Here is a 20,741-nt window from a genome sequence, read left to right on the forward strand (position 1 = left end):
AAAGTATACTTACACGCTTGAATTGGTACTCCATTTCTCAACCATTCCACTTTCAAATGTGAGTCACCAACTGGAATGAGCCGGGCTTCGAAATGAGCAGCTTGATTCTCTGCCACTCTCAAGTCTCTGATCGGCATCGTGAAACAAGGCGCTTGGCTGATAGTTTCTTCCTGTACGGTCTTACGCTGATACCTGGAAGAATCTTCCAGTTCCGTTAAACGTTCCAGAGCACCTTCGTGCACGGATTCAAGATATATGGACTTCTTGGACTGAACATTACAAACAGCTGAGGTAACTGCTTCACCAAGAGCGTTGGTTGCTCTGCATGTGTAAGTGCCGGAGTCTTCTGGGTAGGTGTATAAGATATCCAATGCTACGAAGCCGAAGTTATTAGTTTCGGTGAACCTTGAACCAGACTTGAGGGGTTGTCCGTTATGGAACCATTCTACCTTCATGGTAGAGTCCGATACAGGGATAAGTCTACATTCAAAGTGTGCCCTTTGACCTTCTTTGATATCAACGTTCTTGAGGGATGTTGTGAAGATTGGCGCCTGCGTTGTGATCTCTTCTACATCTTCCCTTCTCTGGTATCTCGAGCGATCTTCTAGGTGTTGGATTTGCTGCAAGCCTGTTTCATTTTGAGTGGACGTGATGATTTGTCCAGACTGTCTGCATTTCAAAGTACAGCTGATTTCGTCTGTTCCTACGAAGTTTGTAGCGCGGCAAGTGTAAGTGCCGGAATCTTCAGCGATTAGATCTACGATGTCCAGTGCTACATAACCAAAGTCATGTATCGGGCGGAATCTGTGTCCGATTGTAACAGGGCGGCCGTTCTTGTACCATTCGACCTTCAAATTGGGGTCAGTAACCGGCTCTATCTTGCATTCGAAGTGGGCGTGTTTACCTTCGACCATGTTATCCAAGTTCTTCGGTTTGGTTACGAACTTGGGCTTCACTGTAACTTGTTCGTCTACGAACTCAGTGCGCTTATAACGCGAGGAGTCCTCTAGGTACTGGATTTTCTCCAAACCAGCTGGGTGCTGCGTCTCAAACAATAGATCTTTCTTAGCGATCACCTTTACCGAGCAAGAAGTAACAGCTTCGCCCAGCTGGTTGCTGGCTTGACAAGTGTATATTCCTGAATCGACTGGGTAAACACTGAGAAGATCTAAAGCAACATAGTCAAAGTCGTAAGCGGGTCTGAAACGATGACCAGTTTTAACTGGAACCCCGTTAACGAACCAATCAACTCTCATGGTTGGATCCCCAACTGGTTGAAGACGGCACTCCATGTGGACATTTGTTCCTTCAACCGTTTCGATGTTGTGCAGAGACCTCGTGAATTGTGGAGCTTGAAGAACGGTAACATCTTCGGTCACATGCTTGCGGTAACGTGATGAATCTTCAAGCTGCTGGATCTGATCCAATGATTGTTCATGCTGGGTGTCGGTGATGATATCTGATCGTCCGATGACCCTCACGCAAGCTGACGTGTGCGCAGATCCCAACTGATTCACAGCCCTTACAGTGTATTCGCCTGAATCCAAAGCAGTGGCGTGGATAATATCTAATGCTACGAAGCCAAAATCGTTGTAGGTTCTAAACCTGGAACCCACTGTCACGGATCTGCCGTTGTGGAACCATTCTACGCGCATGGTAGGATCGCCCATGGGTTCCAAGCGACACTCTAAGTGGATGTTTTTACCCTCAGACACCGGTGCTGGGTCTGAGAGTGGTACTACAAAGATTGGTTTGGATTTACAGAGCTCTTCGATGTCATATTGAGGCTCGACGAATTTGGACTCTTCGATGTGTTTCGTTTTGTCATATGCGTTGCGGTGCATGCTTCTTGTGTCGATACTAGCACGTGCTGAAAAAAAGGTAGTTTACTTAATTGATCTGAAAGGAGTACACAAAAACTCTTATTTGCCTTTTGAGATTGTTTCCTTAAATTGATTTCGCTCACATTAAACTGACAGATTTGAAGTATTCTAATTACTATATCAAGTTTTTCACATAAACAGCTTACTAATTGATTCACTCGTATTTTATTAAAAAACTAGTTAATACAGTTTATTGTATGATTTTCACTATAAAGGGTTTTACAGAAACCGTGACAATAGCTTCCTCAAGCATAAACTGCTATTTATTAGGTAATGTACTTACTTTCTACAATCATACTAGCTGAAAGTTGCGCTTCTCCCAAAGCATTTCTCGCAACGACTGTATACGTTCCAGCGTCCTCTTCTCTGACGCTAAGAATGTCAAGAGCAACATATCCAAAATCGTGATACGTTTGGATCCTATTAGCGGACTGGATGGGCTTTCCGTTGAAGTACCATTCGATCTTGAGGGTCATGTCGTTTTGGGGTTCGACCCTGGCCTCGAAATGAGCCCTCTGTCCCTCCACGATCTTGTTCGTGCCCTTGAGTGGTCCCAAAAACCTGGGTTTCTGTGTGACCGTCACCTCCTCCTTGGAGGTGCGGCTGAAGCGACTTGAGTCTTCCAGGTGTTGAATTTTCTCCAACCCTCCTGGGTGTTGTGAATCGAAAATAATATCCTTCTTGCTGACCACGCTGAGCTGCGCGGTTGTAGTGGCTTGTCCCATAGCGTTGTAGGCCCGGCAGATGTAGTGTCCAACGTCGTGAACGGTGACGTCTTTGATGGTGAGCGCGACGTAGCCGAAGTTGAAGAAGCTCGTGATTCTGGAGCTAGCTTCCACCGGGCGGCCGTCCTTCAACCACTCAACTCGGAGCGTGGAGTCTCCCACGGGTTCCAAGCGAGCTTCGAAGTGTGCGAAACCGCCTTCCCTAATTTCGTTCTGGTCCTTGATCGGAGTCTTGAACACCGGAGGCTGGGTGCTCTCCGGCGACTCCAACACGTACTTTTGGTGTTGCTGATGCTGATAGGCTTCCAGCCTCTCGACTTCTTCAATGTATTTTTGCTGCTCGGGGATGCCAAGGTCTCCGGTGACTGTGGACCTAGCGAACACTCTGATGTTCGATGTGCTGATAGCTTCTCCTAAGTGGTTTACTGCCCGCACAGTGTACGATCCTTCATCTTCGGCCCGTAGGTGCATGATGTTAAGAGAGACGTAGCCGAAGTTGAAGATGGTGGTGATTCGCGAACTGGCGGTTATCGGGCGGCCATCTTTGTACCACTCCACTTTCATGGTCGGGTCACTGACAGGAGTGAGCTGCGCCTCGAAGTGGGCGTTTCGGCCTTCCTGCAGCTCTCCCAGGTCTTGGAGCGGACGGATGAAGTGCGGTTTCTGGTTGGATTTCTCCTCCAGACTGTCGGTTCTTTGGTATTTGGAGTAGTCCTCCAACTGTTGGATATATTGTAAGCTATCAGGATGTTGGCTGGATTGTTCGATCGATGCTCGGGCGTTTACGGAAAGCAGTGCTCGGGACTCGACGCATCCCGTCGCGCTCGTCACGCGGCAGACATATTCGCCGCTGTCGTTCATGATGAGACTGATTAAATCTAAGGCGATGAATCCGAAGCGGAAGATGGACGTTGCTCTGGAACCTGCAAAAAAAATGACGTTGAAAGTTGCGAATGTAAGGTATTGGCTGTGTGAATGAAAAAAGTGGATGTTACGATGAATTTGTGAATGTATACATGTTAAATTACTAACATTGAAAACTCGTTTTAAATTCTGAATTTTGAGAGACTAGGCTCGGGTTTTTAAAATATTGATTAAATTTGGCTGTTCAAAAGGCACTACTGCATAGAAGTGAATCTCTTATAATAAATCATCCAGTCTAAATGATTCGTAATAATTTTACATTTTATATAGTAAAAAACAAGTCTGTTCAGAGACAGTAATCCTACATTAAATGATAATCAGTCAAGAAATGTTTGTGAACAATGTACTTGAAACTGTCGTTCTACGGAAAACCGGCGGATACAAAAATATAATCTTTTGATTGTATTAAAAAAATAAAAAATTCAAAATTAATATTCCAAATATTTGGGAAATGAATCGATAAAAATAATTCAGGAAAAAAAAACTTCGACTACTAACCTGTAACCCCTAGACGGACAGTATTAGAACTGAAATTCACATAAATAATAAGGCAGATGCAAATATTGATCAATGCAGCTTTTATCATTACACTTCAATATAGATTACTATAAATATGCTATTAATATGTTTCAAAATCTCCTCAACGATCAATATATTGATCGAAGCATATTGACCAATAATGTTGTCCTTCGTGGGGGTTAGGTTAGGTTGGGTCCAAAGTGAGTGGGTCTATTCGACTCTCCATCGCAACCCGCAAGGGTTTATTGTGGCTCACACCTATTTACACTCGATCAAATAATTCTAGCTCCTTAACGAAGCCGATTAATTTGTATGGTGAGTTTTCTATCAGTTCAAATGGTAAGAGTACGGCTCTATCGGACTCCACGATCCACGATAATATGGGGAAAGAGAAATAACATCGGAGATTCAATAGAAAATCTGTTATGTATTTGGAATATTGACAGCCTGAAGGATTTCCGGGGATATTTGGAAATAGATTGAAAACTCTGACAGATGTGATTGTTATAGTTCATTCAATATGTGACACGCTAGACTTTTAGAAATTTGTTGGAGAACATGTGATTTATCACTGCGATGTCTGTTGTGAAAGTTTATGGAGTTACATCAAAAAATTATTTTTTGCTATGGAACTTGATACCCAATCGTAGTTGGAAGGTTAGAACAAATTCAATTATAATATCCGACACTTACTAGCAGCCAGAGGTTTTCCGTTCAAAAACCATTCCACACGCATGGTTGGGTCGCCAACTGGTTCAATTCTGGCTTCGAAGTGTACTTTCCCTCCCTCAAATTGAACTGCATCTCTCAGGGGGATGATGAACTGCGGTGGTGGATAAACTCGGTCCTCATCTCCGGGAGGTGCGTGGGGGCGGGCCCGTTCAACGTGACGAAGGTAAATTACTTCTGGACCAGGTTCGGGTCTGAAATAATGAAAATTGTGATAAGAAATTTTCGAAACACAGTGAGATAGAATTGGTAACCTACAATATCTGAACTTGATAACCGTGGATTATGTTTTTTGAATTCCTTATTGTGAGATTATTGTTCAACAAGTAGTTGTATTGGAAACATATTACTTGGGAGCTGCAAGGTTCCGTTCTTGAGTTATTTTCATTTCTGATTTATATCAACCCAGTTTCCTAATCGAATTTGAGTAGATCAATAACATTACGTGCAGATGATGTCACAATAATTTACCAATGCGATGATATGGAGTTTATAAAAAATAATATATAGTAGTAAAAAAATATCATAATGAAAACTCACCATTTCTTCAACCAATTTTTTTTTGAATCACAAATTCCTTTGTACGAATTTTTTCGTTGTTATATCTGCATTTAATATAAAGTCTTACTCTCCGCTGTTGCATTATTATAGCAAATATATGAATGGAAAAAAAAATTGGAAGGCCTTATTTAGAGTAAGATCATCTTTAAAAATTTTTGGAATGATATATTTTCTAAAATTTGTTTTACTAGTCGAGTGCACAAATTAATACTCTTATACTATATCAAAATTGGGTTTTCAATGTAGTTCCAAAGATTTTTTGAGAATCTGTTATGGAATATAAAACACGTAAGTATACCTTTTTTCGGGTAATCATCAGGGCCGTAATAAAAAACTAATTTTTTGACTTGGGAGGACTCAGGACTATTGGTGAAAATCAAATCAATATTGAATGAATTGAATGATCATTACTGATTGACAATTTCTACAAAAAAAAAATAAACATATGTTTGATATTTCTGTGAATGATATGCAGCCTATAATAAAATTTGGAAAATCTCATCTGATAGTTTTCTGAAATAGGAACTTTTCCACAAATTAACCCACTCTCTCTCTCTCTCTCTCTCTCTCTCTCTCTCTTACTATTTACGAGGTTCATTTGCAGAAAGTCAAATTTGAATAAGTTTCTACTACTTTCTATAATGAATATATATGTGATTAACGGTAAGCTCTTTCACTTGTCACCTAATATTTGAATAGTCGAAAGCAATATATCGATCTAGGAGAACTGAATGTAGTTTTACAAGGATCTGTACTCGGGTCCCTTTTGTTTATATTTTTCATTCATGACATTTTATTTCAACTTCTGTCCCATAAATGTATCCTCTATGTTTATGATCTATCTGTTTTATGGTCAGAGAAAAACTGCAAAATGTACTTGAAATTTAAAAACTTGAATCCCAAAACAGTTCAACGCCACTTTCTTTTTAATATGGAAAAAACCCAGAAGCTAATACATTCTTCCAATAATTTGATCGCCGGATGAAAAATGGCCTAACTACTAGCTATACTATCCAAATATCTGTTTTTATTGAGGCAATTGAGAAAATTTGTGTTTTTTTTCGCAACCTATTATGCCTATTTCCATTCTCCTATAAGGTACGGTATACTCCCTTGGAGAAAATCTATTTCTGTTAGAGAGATACTTGTAACACAATAAGAGGCGATAAGTATGATTTCTAATGTTGAAAAAACCAGGCAATATAACCCTCATCAATTTTCATTTTCTAATCACGCTCTTCCAACTGATTTTCACCTTCGGAAGATCTGCTGGGTTCAATCTACTTACATTTTCGAAAAATCATGTTGATATCACTCAACACAACTTTTTGCAACTGCAGTCAAGAATTCATTATAAACATTTCAAAATTGTAATTAGATATTTGTTTTGATGAAAGCTTTTATAGTATCAACGTATATGTATATGGCTGCTTCCGGATTCACCTTTCAATAGAAATTTTGTGAAACCATGTGCCTTGATAACTTTTTGAATATTTGTACCTTGTTTTTGTTATTCATTATTTTTCAGTTCAATTTTGTATTTGGTTGTTTCAGAAGTTTTATTTTTATCAGTTCAAATCAATGCATTTTTGTCAACGTAACACAAGTCGAATAATTCCGTCACGATAAAAAGTGTATGCTCGGGAGTCGATGAAGTCGACGAAGGCCGTTTTGGCCTGTCCCTGATTGGTACATTTACATGGTACATAATAGGACTTTGCTGTGATGGTTTGAGCCGGTTGCAGCAAGTTTTGGTTAATCACACCAGTTGCTGACCACCATACAGTAACCATATTTTTTTGTGTTTTGGGAAGTGCCTGGGTAGCTTATGTGTCACCAACCACTGTATTCAACTTCTCCTTTTGTCGTAGAGGACACACTTTTCAATCATACATGTCGATCCGATGCAAAAAAGGATTATTTTGGTTGCCCAAAAACAGACCCCGAAACGTGGCTATTTTTATCGACTGTTCAAATCGTGGGGCACCCCCTTTTTGAGCTATTTCACTTTCCTAATACACTATAAACCATCAAAAACCAAATGGGAGCTGACACCCAGTTTTTCCGTCATCCTACGCACCCCGTTTGTTCATGCGTCAGTCTTCCCTCAGAGTCCTGAATCACCACTTCGGAGCTCATCTTCGAGGCTGAAATCTCCGAAACAAAATTTCGCAAACCAACGTTGAATAGTGCGTTGATTAACATTATAATTGCCAAATGCTTGTTTAATTTTTCGGGCTGTTTTGGAGCGCTTTGGTTGAATTTGAATTCGTAGAGAAAACTTAGCCAAAAAACGACATATATGTATGTATGTATACAGAACAAAATTATCTGTCAATCAGTATATACCACGACACAGTGATACATGGAGGTACAAAAACAGATAAAATCGAAACGGACAAAACTTTTGAAACAACCCAATATCTATCTTGTATGTTTTGGCCCTAATTGAATTCTATAATTTTTCTCATAATATATTCATCATATATTGATTATTGGCTACTTACTCAGGTTCGATGACTTTCGTTGGCCTAGGAAGATAAAGGCGTCTTGGTTCGGGCGTGGGTCCTTGTGGTGTTTGAACGAATAATCTAGCGCGAGTCGCGGTGGAGCCGGCCACATTCTGGGCGGTGCACTGGTACCAAGCTGCGTCCGAGGCCTTGGCCCTCGAGATATCCAAAGTAGAGGCTCCACCGTCAATCGCGATGCGAACGTCGGGCCCGCTGGCTAGGGGCGCCCCGTCCTTCTGCCAAGTGATTCGCGGCACCGGCGTGCCAACAGCTCTAGCGTGCAGAGACACTGGTTCTCCTTCTGCCACGTTGACTGTGGTAAATCTCTCCACGAACTTGGGCGCGACTACCTGTTCCTTTTCGATGACGTTGAGGTTGCACTGGAAGGAGGTTTCTCCCGTCTTGTTCCTGGCGACGCAGGTCACTACTCCTGAGTCGTTCCTGCTCACGGTGGTGATCATCAGGGCATGGTTTCCGGATTCGTTGACCAAAATCTTGTGGTTGTGGTCGTCGGTGACTTGTCGACCGTTTATGTACCACGTCACGTCTGGATAAGGACGACCAGTGACGCGACAGTCGAAGCGGGTCATCTTGCCCTCGGTCACGTCTCTATCCCCGCAAACCCTGACGAAGTTAGGCGCCAAGGTCTTGCTGGTGTCGCTTTGCTCCATTTCGGTCTGTTGCTGCTTGAAGGTGGACTCGTGGATCAACCCTTCCTGGGTGGTTACCGGTTCTATGGCTAAGTAAGCAGATGACACTATGCAGCCTTGAGGGTTCTCCGCCAACAAAGTGTAGTGTCCCGAGTCCTCAGACTGGGCCTGTTTTACCCTCAAGGAGGCTTGGTTGTTCGAGAAGGTGCTCTCGTATTTCTGCGACTCCGTTATTCTCTGGCCGTTTTTGAACCAGGTCAGTCTAGGCCTGGGGTTGGCCGATAGTTTAGCCGTGAACACGGCATCGGAGCCTTCCAGTAGTTTGGAGTTGCGAGGTTTCTGCGAGATTTGAGGAGGAGCTGGTGGCCCCAAGGATCTTTCTATCGTCGTCGATATCTGCGAGTCTTTTTCGTAGGTCGTTCTTCTTGTGATCGACTCCCTGAAGGACACCTCCCTCAGCAGTCTGTATTCGAAAGTGTCGATTTTGAAGTCTTCGGTGATTGTGGTTCCGTTAGAATAGGTAGTGCTTTGTTCAAAATTCGAGAACGCTTGCCTCTGTGGCATCTGCATTCCCTCTGGTGAAATGTAAACTGAGCATATTGCTGCTCCGTACTGGTTCTTGGCGTTGCATACGTACTCGCCCTCATCACCTGGCCCAATTTGGTGTATCTGAAAGGTTATGTCTCCGGTTGATTCGTTGTACGAGAGTCGGTGCTTCTGGGAGTTCAAGAGCGGTGCTCCATTTCTCGTCCAGGTTACTGTAGGTTGAGGCTTGCCTGTGACGCGACCTTCGAAGGTTGCGACACCTCCTTGGGCAAATCTGGCGTTGCTGAACACCTTCTCGAAGACTGGTGGCTGGGCGTTGGGGCCGAAGCCCGGGATCTGTTGGATTTGATGTTGAGTCATTTGTCCACCTGGAAAAGAACAAGAAATTTATGACTGATGTCTTTCGAGTTCACTGTAGGTAAATATTATTGTCTGTTATTCAAGCAAGGCCAGCAAGCAATAATTTTGGTGGAATCTATAGGATTATATGGCGGTCCATTCTTTTACTGTTGGAATATGTTAATGTAACATAGATCTGTTTGAATATGATTTTTTAATGAAAAAAAAATTACGTTGTTGCTAATAAGTGTTGATTGTTCGATATAATCTATAATTTGTTTTGAATCATTATTTATTGATATTTATCCAGTGCGTATCAATCTCAAAAATTTTCTAAACAATAACTTACGACGTATACTATTTATGGGTTGATTCAGGATGAAGTAGACCACAGACTAATGAAGTACAGGTGATAAACTCTATTTGATAATTGATTTTTTGCTTCTGTGTACAATGAACAAATTCCATTTGAGGGTAAAAATAATAAATTCAACAAGAAAGTAATGAAAATGGCCATAGCGACAAGCAGACGAAATTAATGCGTCGATCTTTAATTTTATCGGTATTGCCCAACCTTTTTCTCTGCATCTCTACTAACAAGTTACGTAAAAGAAATGTTCAGATCTAAATTTTAGTTCTATGTGGTTTGTAAGGAATGTTATGTCAAATTCAGCACAATTTATGTTTTCCTTATGTTGTGAAATATCTCAAATACGTCGAATATCTACCAGCGAGAATGACAGTGGCCCATGTAAGTGAAACTTTACCTCTTTCATTTACTATATTGTGTGGGAATCCTGTAGATGACATCTGATTCAATTCCATAACAAATGTGTGGAGTACAAACTGAATTGTACAAAGTGATTTTCGTATAAATGTTCATATTGAAGTATTTGTTTCAAAAATACTGAAAGTAACATGCATGATCTACACATCAACTTTGAAATTGAATGCTTTCTTTCTTTCTTTGGAAGATTCCCACATTTTTTTGTACCAAGATGGAGAAAACCTCTCTTTGCAAAAAAATCTCAAATACATTTCTTTTGATTTTCTTGAGAAATAATCTGTAGTAGGAACGTTAAAAATGAAGAAAAACTTGGACTGAAAACAAAAAAAAAGTCAGTCAGTCATCACCCGAAGACGATTGTAGATACTAACAATCGAAACGTCGTGAACTAACGTGGCTTGAAATCTCTCAACTTTTTATTTTTATTTTCATTTTTATTTCTTTATTTTTTTGTTCAATCGTTCTATTTTTACTTGTATTTTATTTCACTATTATTTCATTTCAGGTTATTTTTGCTTAATATAATTGTTATTTTCAGCTATTCATTTTTAATTCTTCTATTTTTAGTTGTTTCAGGGATTTCAAATCATTTTATATATTAGACTATGGTTCCAACTAGTGAAATTCAAAGATTATTCTTCTATAAGAACAACATAATTTCTTCTTATTTGCTTGGGAAAAAATCTAAAACAGAAAAATTCAATTTGGATTTGTTTTTTTTTTTGAAAAATTTGTTCTGAATTGAAATGAAATTATATCCGTTTCGAATACAACGGCAATCATTGGTTTCGGCCTTTTGCCATCTTCAGGTTGGATTACTAACAATTTTTTACATTTATTTTCATGACAAGAAGTTGTCACAGTCGATGAAAGAATGGGATTCATTGAAATGATCATTTTCTTGAAAGATTCAAGTATAATGCTGAGTTGAAAACAAACTAATGAAGTAGCTAACAGTGAAATCATATTATATTTTTCTCTCATGGCATTTCATAGTAGAATTATAAATGAATTTCTGATAAGGATTTTCTTAATTTCAAGTTTATTTTTAATTTATAGTTGCTTGAAGTTTCATTCTAGATCTTTATGAATACTCATTATTCATTGCCATTTAATTTCTTTCAGCAATTTAATGAACTTTTGAGATCTCTCCGACTTTAATTTTTTCTGATTATTCCATCGAGTGAGAACACAAATAAATCTTCATAATCAATGTATTTGTGGTCTGAGTACTTTTCTAGATGTTCTCCATTTTTCAGCAGAGTGTTATTTGTTATTGTTTTGGTGGAAAAATGAGTTAGATCTTAATTTTTTGTAGTGAATAGCAAAATCAGGACTGAAAACAATTATATTTTTTTTCCAAAAATACCATTTTTCACGTAGTTTAAAAATTATTGCAGCTTACATTGGAATGAAAATCAAGTCCTCAGTAGGAAATAGTATTTTATTGGGAACATTAAATGTAATAAATGATTTCAACCAACAACCGTTGGTCTTTATTATAAGGGAAGCTATGTGGGTTACAAACATTTTTTTTTGACTTATTGTGAAAGTTATTTCGTAGGTGTCGATTATAAGTTACGAATAATCTAAAAATCTGATGAGTTGAAGAAATTCTTGGTGCCTGCCCACGTGAAACATTTTTCAAATGACAGTGAGAAAGCAGCTACGCGGACCGGGCACCGACTATTTTAGATCTTGGATCGCGTTTCAAGCCTCCATTTTAGGAGCAACTATTTTTACTGCACCAATCAGAACCTCTGTCGGGTAAAGAATACTGAGTGCTCTCCTTACCGATGGGAAAATATCCAACGTCGAGTTTTTTACTAATTGTCAACACTCGAGATTCTATTCGGTTTATGTTTACAGGATTTGGATTATTTCGGTAACGATGAGTTCAGTTGATTTGTTTTTTTCATTTTGGTTATTGATTCGAAGAACTATCCAGACTGACGCATTTTGAAAGCCACTTAGTTTTCAGGAAAAAATTGTTATTTATGTAGGAGCATGAAACTTCTTGTTTCCTCTTCTGGTATATATTTTTTTCTATGTGCGTTGAAGAGGCGTCTGTTTTTCTTTTTAAAAATCATAATGACATTTCCATAATACGTTTTTTTTGGAGCGATAGGTCAATTCCCGACATTCTATAAACGTAACAGAACCTGAATTCTATTTACGTCTCAGAAAGAAAAAAAGTGTGTTGGGAATTTTTGAGTACAGTAAACAGCGTCAAATTGACACCATAAAAAATGCATAACATTGTCACTTTCTTCACCATCTTTTACTATATTCAAATTATAGACAACTTTGCTATTATATGAAAAATTTCTATTATTATCATTATTATTACTATTGTTATTATGAAGATGAAATTTCATAAAGTGAAAAGACACTTGATGGATAAGGCTTCCATGAGGAACCAAGACAATTGGTCTTTTTTGCATTTTTAAAATTATGTCTTCGAAATAACCTTGAAATGAGGGGCGATAGCTGATTAACGGAAAAACAAATTTCAAAAGAGATATCATTTAGTTATTTTCAGTGGAATATTAAACGGGACAAACTCAAAAAGGGTATTCACAAATGATGAGGTGAAATTAAAAATAAATGATTTGACTGTCATAAATAATATGCAATATAGTGTTATGAACAGTTATTAATCAAGTGCTGGGCAAATTAACATAGTTAGATATGAAAATGGTGATTGTATGAACGTTTGAGAGACGTGGTGAAGGATATAGAATTGCAGGATTTCCAACACCTATTTAGAGGAGCATTCAAAAAGTAATTAGTTTTACTTTGATTTGTTTGGATTGAATATACTCCTCTGGTATTATACAGAGGTATATTAATCAAAAGTTGGTTCAATATAGAACTGCCGTCAAAACAGTTATTTATTATTCTATATACGAACTTAATATCAGCTAGTTGGCGTCTATCCGCCAAAGATATCAGATTGAGTTGTATTTTAATTTGTAATGAATCTTTGAGATTATGAAAGAATTTTCTTTTGATGTAGGTGAAGAATTTGCCTTATATAGATTCAAGTCTTTCAATATATACAATATATAGATATACAGGGGTTTTCAATTAACTGAAGTAGAACTGAGCTGGCTATTTACATAAGCCATGTAAAATGTATGAACAGAGTTTACATGGCTTGTGTATGAACAGGGTTATAGCATTACGGAAGTCGGGACAACTCCTGATTAGAAATTCAAGAGCTTTGTTGGCTTTTTTGCAATATAGTTAAAATGCGAGTCAAATAATGGCTTGGAGTCATATAATACTCCTAAGTCCTTGACTTTAGATGTTTTCTTTAGTTGCTGTCTGTGATATTGGTGGTGGTGATTATATTTGTTTCTTGTGAATGTGATGGAGTGGCATTTTTCAAGATTGAGGAATAAAGAGTTTTTCTCGCAGAATTTCACAAGATTATTGATGAGAAACAACTAGATATATCGTTAATATAAATGTTGAAGAGGAGAGGCCTCAGATGGGAGCTTTGAGGGACTCCGGAAATAATATTAATGAATCTAGAACTATCTATAAGTACATGATTTCATTATGAACGTAATTGTTTAAATACTTTGGTCTATCTGCAGAAGTCTCAGGAAATCATCATATGGCCTGAATTTTACGAATACACTGTGGATCATTTTACTCTTCCCTGCTCATTTCGAATTTTGTAGGGGCCATGGATTGGGTTATGGAAAATGAAAATTTGAGATAATTTTGAATGTATGACTTTTTTTCCAATTTGGTTTTGAGCTTATATAGAGTGATACGAAAAATGTAGAAAGTCCCAAATTGTTTCATATTACACACTTCGTTCAAGGTATTCGCAGTGCGGATAATTTCTTTCTGTACGTCACGATTGTTTAAAAAAATGTTTGAAATATTTTTTTCGTTAACCAGCTATCGCACCTTTACGAACGAAGTCGAAACTTGTGCGAACTAAGGATTAACAAGGTCTTACCTTTTAACGTGTGATTCCTTACACGTTTTGGACGATAGCAAGTTAAAATCGATCGTTCAGACTATAGGGCTTGAACCACCGATCAACACGGCAGTCAATTCGAGTGAGTGAACAAAGCACCAACGTCGAACCGCCTGGCTACCGACCGATCGTCAAAACCATAAAACACGTCTATTTTTAATTCTGAAGAAATATCTCCTTCGTAAATCTCCTTGCAATGACAGCATACCCCTTTGACATTTTTTAAAAAAGGAGGGGGTGTGTTACAGCTCATTTGAAAAGATTTAAAATTCTTTTTCCATGTCAATTTTCGATTTCATGAAGTACAGAAAAATAAAAATAAAATGTTTTTAACAAATGTTCCGAGGAGGGTTGATTAAAATCATACATTTTTCGATAGATGTCATTTGATTTGTTGTAATTAACTTTAGATTTATAAAACATAAAAATGTTCAAGCGGGATCAAAACGAGAGAGGCAATTGTAGATTTTATACAGAATTAATTCATTAGTTACGTACTCATCAGTCACAGTGTATAAGTATGAATATGGTAGCATATTCTTTACTATAATTTTAGCACTTTAATAAAAAAGGTCAAAATAAGGAAACTTAAAAGGATAGATACAACGCATTCGAACCCAAACATGTAAATTAATAATTTTAATGAACTGAAGTTCAGCTAATAGTTGCCTAAGATGAGAGTAATTGGACCTACTGAATTTTGGAATCATTAAATGTGTAAGAAAAAAATTATATTCAGTTATAAATTCCACACTAAATATTCTGGCGATATCTTATTTTTATTTTATGAAAGAGAGGACATTGGCAGATCAAGATCTTCAGATGATGTGGAACTGCAGGTTTTTCCGGGTTTTCCTGCAGCTGTAAAAGCAAATGCGCCACTGGAATGAATCGAGTCGCCCCAGAGCGCCAATTGATTCTTGTTGATGTTTCATAATTTGTTTTACTTTCTTTTTTATGTTCATTATAATAATTATGTATTGATAGATCCTAACCAAATAGAATATCTCACATGATTGTTGTTGAATTTGTATTTAGCAATGCTCGTATTCGACTGCAATAGACTACGGTTATAGGTCTGTGTTTTTCCCAACTGCATACGTTGTTCTCGAGTTTGACAATCGTAAACAGAAGAAATCATAACAATGAATACTGTAGGAGACATTAGTTTTTTTTTGAAAAATCGTGTCTCTATTTCTGCTTCGCCATCATTATACAAAAAATATAGATAACTACCGAAGAGAAGAATAAAGTAATTGACTCCAATAAAAACTCGTTTTGTTCATTTGAACCATGGAAAAATTGTATAGAATGTTTGAAATGCTCCAGCTTCTTGAGTGACCTTCAGTTAGGTTTCAGGAAGCAGTGATCAACTTGTAACTTCTTGGTATATGCAGTCAGTCCTTCTTTGAAAATGTATATCGTGAAAAAATACTAACCAAACTTTCACAGATTGATTAACGTTTCTAATTTAGATTTCTCAAATATCTTACGTTACCAAAAGTTTGATAGTGGTATTGAAAGAGAAAAAATTAATTAGCTTCACCACTTTCTATTATTTGCCACCCCATAAATAGAAGTAAAAATTGATTTGTTAATGTGAAACTGTTGATTCGAACAGAGGGCCCAAGATTTCTTTTGGAATCAGCATTAACTTCAATAACAAATAATTTCTATTGTTTGCCACTCGAATATTCCCGTATAAAAATGCATTTTAAGGTTCAGCCCAAGATCTACTTCATATGGCAAAGTTTCCCTGAAAGGAAATACTGCAACAACGAAGTATATTTGAATATGACGCATATGAAATTTCTTTTTCAAGAGTATCACGAAGTCTACTTCCTATCTCAGATTTGTTAGTTTATTTAACAATAATGAACGGTGATTGATACGTGTAATTGTCTTTCAAATATTTTTAGTTTCGTCGATCAAATATTTGCTCAGCGATACATTTATTCAAATCAAACTTTAATATAAAATTGAATAAGGAGAACTGATGAATTATTATGTACAAATAGTTACTTGTGATGCACTGTTTGGAACCTTTGGTCTAGTAATTAATATTACTGGAGTTGTTGTTGTTGGAAAAACTGAAAGCTCCAGGTTTTGGTACTGGTATACTAAATTGGATAAAAAGCTTCCTTACATAACGTTTTCAGTGTGTTACATCAATAATTACATTTCTGAAACAATTCCTGTAGCTTCCGGTCTGCCACAAGGATCACATTGTGGACCACTATTGTTCAATGTATTTGTTAATGACATTGGAAATTGTTTACAGTATACAAAGTTTTCACTATTTGTAGATGATTTGAAGTTATATTCATTATTTAGTAACGTCGTAAACAGTCACATTCTTCAGAACGAATTAGATATTATACATGATTGGTCCTTAACAAACAAATTGTACCTGAACATAAAGAAAAGTCACGTCATCACTTTTTCCAAATCAAAAAATATCCTTCATTATATAATTATCAATTATAATATTGATGGAAAAGTACTCGACAGGGTGAAAGAAATAAGAGACCTTGGGATCACTTTAGATCAACAATTGAACTTCAAAAGAGACTTCAATAATGTTTCGGCAAAGGGAAGCGAAATTTTAGGATTTATAATGAGAAATGGTATAGAGTTGTCATGTAATACCCTCAGAACTCTATATTGTTCTTTAGTTAGATTAGCACTGGAATATGCCTCAGTTGCATGGTTCCCATACTACAAATGTGATAATGAAATGGAAAGATGATCACGTGGTGATCGAAACACGTGTCGAGGTGTTGAAAATATAACGGGTTGGAAAAAACTCCCAGTGGTATAAGTACTTGTTTTGAAAAGTTATTTTTCTTTCATGTAAATCAACGTTTATATGATATACATATATGTTTGGAGATGGCTTTTCTTCCAGTTTGTATCTGAAAGTTACTTCTTTGTATGACCTACACATCTTTATAGATTTTATTTTGGAATTATTAGCTTTCTTCCTCTTTTTGGAAGATTATTACATTTTTTGTGTAAAGATGAAGAAGTAGAAAGTCAAAACCTTTCTCTCCTAACCATTATTATATTTTTTGATTTGAAGGAATTATCTAGGAAAAAACACCGTATGTATTGGAAAACCATACTAGTAACAATAAAAATGAAACTGAGCAGATAGTGGCTTGGAGTAGTCGATTTTCCACAATAATGTCAAGTTAGTGACTAGAGTGGGTATGTTTCCAAAACAGTAACATGTTTCTTAACGCCAGAACTGCAATAAACCACTCGACGCGGAGACGAAGTCGTGTGGAATATTACAATTCTGGTATTTGTGGTAGAGTGCTTTTTTTAATTTATTTTACGCCAAAGTTTATTGACGGTTTTGATATTGAATAATGTTGGTGATACCGAATTGAAAATTCATTTTCTACGTAGTTGAGTTCATCCACAGGTTTATTGTAATGACATCAGCAGACCAAAAAAAAGGTTATAATGTTGAATGTTCAATATTTCATCATAAGGTTTGAAGCAGTTGCCTCAAAGCTTTGCTGCTTTTTATTGTTTTTTCTATTATGCCAAAAGCTAAGGGAAGGTTAGTGCCTACATGTTTTTTCAATTTGATGGAAACGGCAGAACATCTTCAATAATGAGATTCAGCTTAAAATTCTATTCAATACATTTCTCTTTGCTCTCCATAATTCAGTTTCAAAAATGACAGAGCGATTGCTTTTTTCAATATGAGAAGCAATTCTTGAAATCACTGGAAAACCGACCTCAAGCATAAATCTATTCATAAATGTCCATTGGAATTTACATGCAATTGAGCTGTGTACAATTTGAATTCTAGAAGCTATACTATTCTATATAATTTCGATAACTGATGAATTTTCAGCGAATCGCTAAGAAGAAGAAGTTCTCGTAACATAACATTTATTACCTTGAATCGAATCTATTTATGTTGCATCTAAAAATAGCTTATATAGACATCGTATGTCAAAATGCAACTCACTGTGACCAATTTTCTAGAGTCTGGAATATCGCCAAGAGGATTTGCTAATTTCCACATCGTTTTGCTCTAGAGCATTCCTGTCGCTCTTATTATATATACACGATGACTTGATACATATAACCAAACATTACCTACTGCTCCTTGGCTGAAATTAGTTGTTGGATTGTATCAAATAACTCCAGTTTAAAACGATTGAATAGTTCAACTTCTATTAAAATTTTGAATTTGAATTACTCTTGAAGTATTATCTCCAATAAATGGTTTGCGTGTTTCTGTCTGAATGGAAGATATGGAGGAGTATATTTTAACTTCAGCAAGCCTTTCTCTGGCTGATACCTCAACGTACATTGGATTACATTAGACAGACATTAGCACAAGTTGACTCGCAGTGACAATTCTTGTAGATGTTTCATATTTCTCTAGCAGTAGGACCTTATTAAAAGCTTCAGACCAGTTTCGTAGTATTATTTTTCATCAATGTAGGACAGATCTAATCAAGACAGCATTGCCAACTGATAGTTCAATGTCAGCGAGTTGTATTAGCCAGAGAAGCAGTAATGTCCTCTGTTAAGCATTTGACAAATTTGACTATGCAGGACAGTTGGTACGAGTTTTCGTTCGAAATACATCAGACTGATTTGATATCTGTTACTTTTTGAAAGACGTTGTTGAAATTTGAGGTAGCCACATATTTTTTCAGTTTCGTGTTAGTCACTGAATAATTTTTTATTAGAGATATGCATGTTCAGAGAAAGACAACTCCCTAAGAATAAAACAAGGTTAAAGTGACAGTTCTGGATTAAATAAGTTTTTATTATATAACTTATTCAGTTTTCCATTTCTTTCTTCGATGGTAAAGTAGAGGTAGAATGAGATGAATGAAAATTTATTTCATATTGTTTAAGTTTTCAAGTAACACTTCATTGTGACAGTTTTATAAAACGCAACATGTGTTTCGCTATACAATAGCTCCCTCAAGCGTTTTCATAGTATAAACCAAAGGTTCCCCAAGCGTTTTTATACTATGAACAATACTGTAAACAAGCCTTTTGTAGTACGAAAACGCCTGGGGAAGCTATTGTTCACAGTTTACAGAACCGTAACACGTATTTCGCTATACAATAGATTCCTCATAGCGAAATACGTATTGCGGTTTTATAAACTGTGAACAATAGCTTCCTCAAGCGCTTTCATACTATGGAAGCTATGAAGCTATTGAAACTTGATCAAGCCATTGAATAGCTTTCATAGTATAAAGACGCTTAAGGAAGCTATTCAGTTTGCAACCGTAATACGGTATACAATAGGTTCCTCATAGCGAAATACGTGTTGCGGTTTTATAAACTGTGAACAATAGGTTCCTCAAGCGTTTTCATACTAGAAAAGCTATACAATAGCTTCCTCAAGCTATTGTATAGCGAAACACGTGTAGCTGTTTTGTGAACTGTGAACAATGCTCTCTCAAGCTATTGTTCAAACTATGAAAACGCTTGAGGGAGTTATTATATAGCGAAACACATTGCGGTTTTGCAAACTGTCCAGTTAAAATCTCACAATTAACTGTTTTTTGATTACGTTATGAATGTGCATCAAGTATTGGCCAATTCTATCACATATGCTCGTTTTTTGATATTTTTGATATTCCGGAGACAAACAATTCAGTATTCATGTGAAAAGACATACAGAGCATTTTTTGTTTTCAATGATTTCTCGTCAGTGAAATATACCTACATCAGCTATTTGATCATAATTAGTTCTGCTTGAATAGTATTTCATGAAACATAAATAAGTTGGTGGACACAAACACATTCCAAAGAATATTGTTATAAAATTACTCAATGTTATGATAGCCAATACAATATAATTGATAAAGCGTCGTTCGGAAATGTTGATGTTACCATTGTAGACGAAAGAACATGGACGTTTTCATACAGGGAGGACCAACGAAACAAAAAAAGACCACCGTTTAATGTCGGTGTTTGAAATTTTGTCTGGGGGAAAATTGTTCGACCATCTTTTCGAGACCCCGTCGAGAGGGTAGGGATACCTCATTTGAGAGGTTATCAATTTCTATTTTCAACACTATTTCTTGATGTGCATTTCGCTAACCAAGTTAGATCTTCAGGAGATGACTCAAACTGAATCCTACAACTAACTTAGAGCTTTCGTATGCATCCGGGCAAACCATCACCTTCGATAATGTGGATTTTCGAATGTAGTCAACCAGATAAGTGTCATTAATGAATTCTTATTCTTAGCGATTGTGTTAAATTGTTATTGTATTGATATCAATGACTACCTGTTATTGTGCCCAATATCTACCTGGTTTCTACCTATAGAAAAATAAACAACGTGCTGTTTGGAATTAGCCCTTTGGTATTGCTTCTAGATCTCATAACTCATTTTTCGATTTCTAAATTTTTGAAGGGTTCCAAAAACTTGTTGTCATGTGCCGTCACAACAATTTCAAGCATTTTGTGGCCGCTTATCTAGGCATATTGAGCGACACTATGACATATAATATGTGAAAGATTATTCGTGTACCGATGTATCATATGACACTTAGATTAGATTAGATTG

At 36.9% G+C, this 20,741-nt stretch overlaps 2 protein-coding genes across 2 annotated transcripts in view; one reads left to right on the forward strand and one right to left on the reverse strand.

Annotated features, from left to right (window-relative positions):
* Positions 1–20,741, reverse strand: part of LOC111506365 (uncharacterized) — a 440,916-nt gene that overhangs the window by 103,053 nt on the left and 317,122 nt on the right. Inside the window, 4 exon segments of the mRNA XM_074182237.1 lie at positions 14–1,870; positions 2,167–3,531; positions 4,745–4,974; positions 7,849–9,415. Of these exon segments, the coding sequence (XP_074038338.1) occupies positions 14–1,870; positions 2,167–3,531; positions 4,745–4,974; positions 7,849–9,415 (5,019 nt within the window).
* The window catches only part of LOC111506367 (adult-specific cuticular protein ACP-22-like), a 300,869-nt gene that overhangs the window by 41,947 nt on the left and 238,181 nt on the right, over positions 1–20,741 (forward strand). The gene's annotated exons all lie outside the window — the stretch shown is intronic.

This window comes from Leptinotarsa decemlineata, unplaced genomic scaffold, assembly GCF_025532065.1.
Source record: "Leptinotarsa decemlineata unplaced genomic scaffold, Ldec_3_MD MMD2_tig00026328_RagTag_RagTag, whole genome shotgun sequence".
NCBI classification, from domain to species: domain Eukaryota; kingdom Metazoa; phylum Arthropoda; class Insecta; order Coleoptera; family Chrysomelidae; genus Leptinotarsa; species Leptinotarsa decemlineata.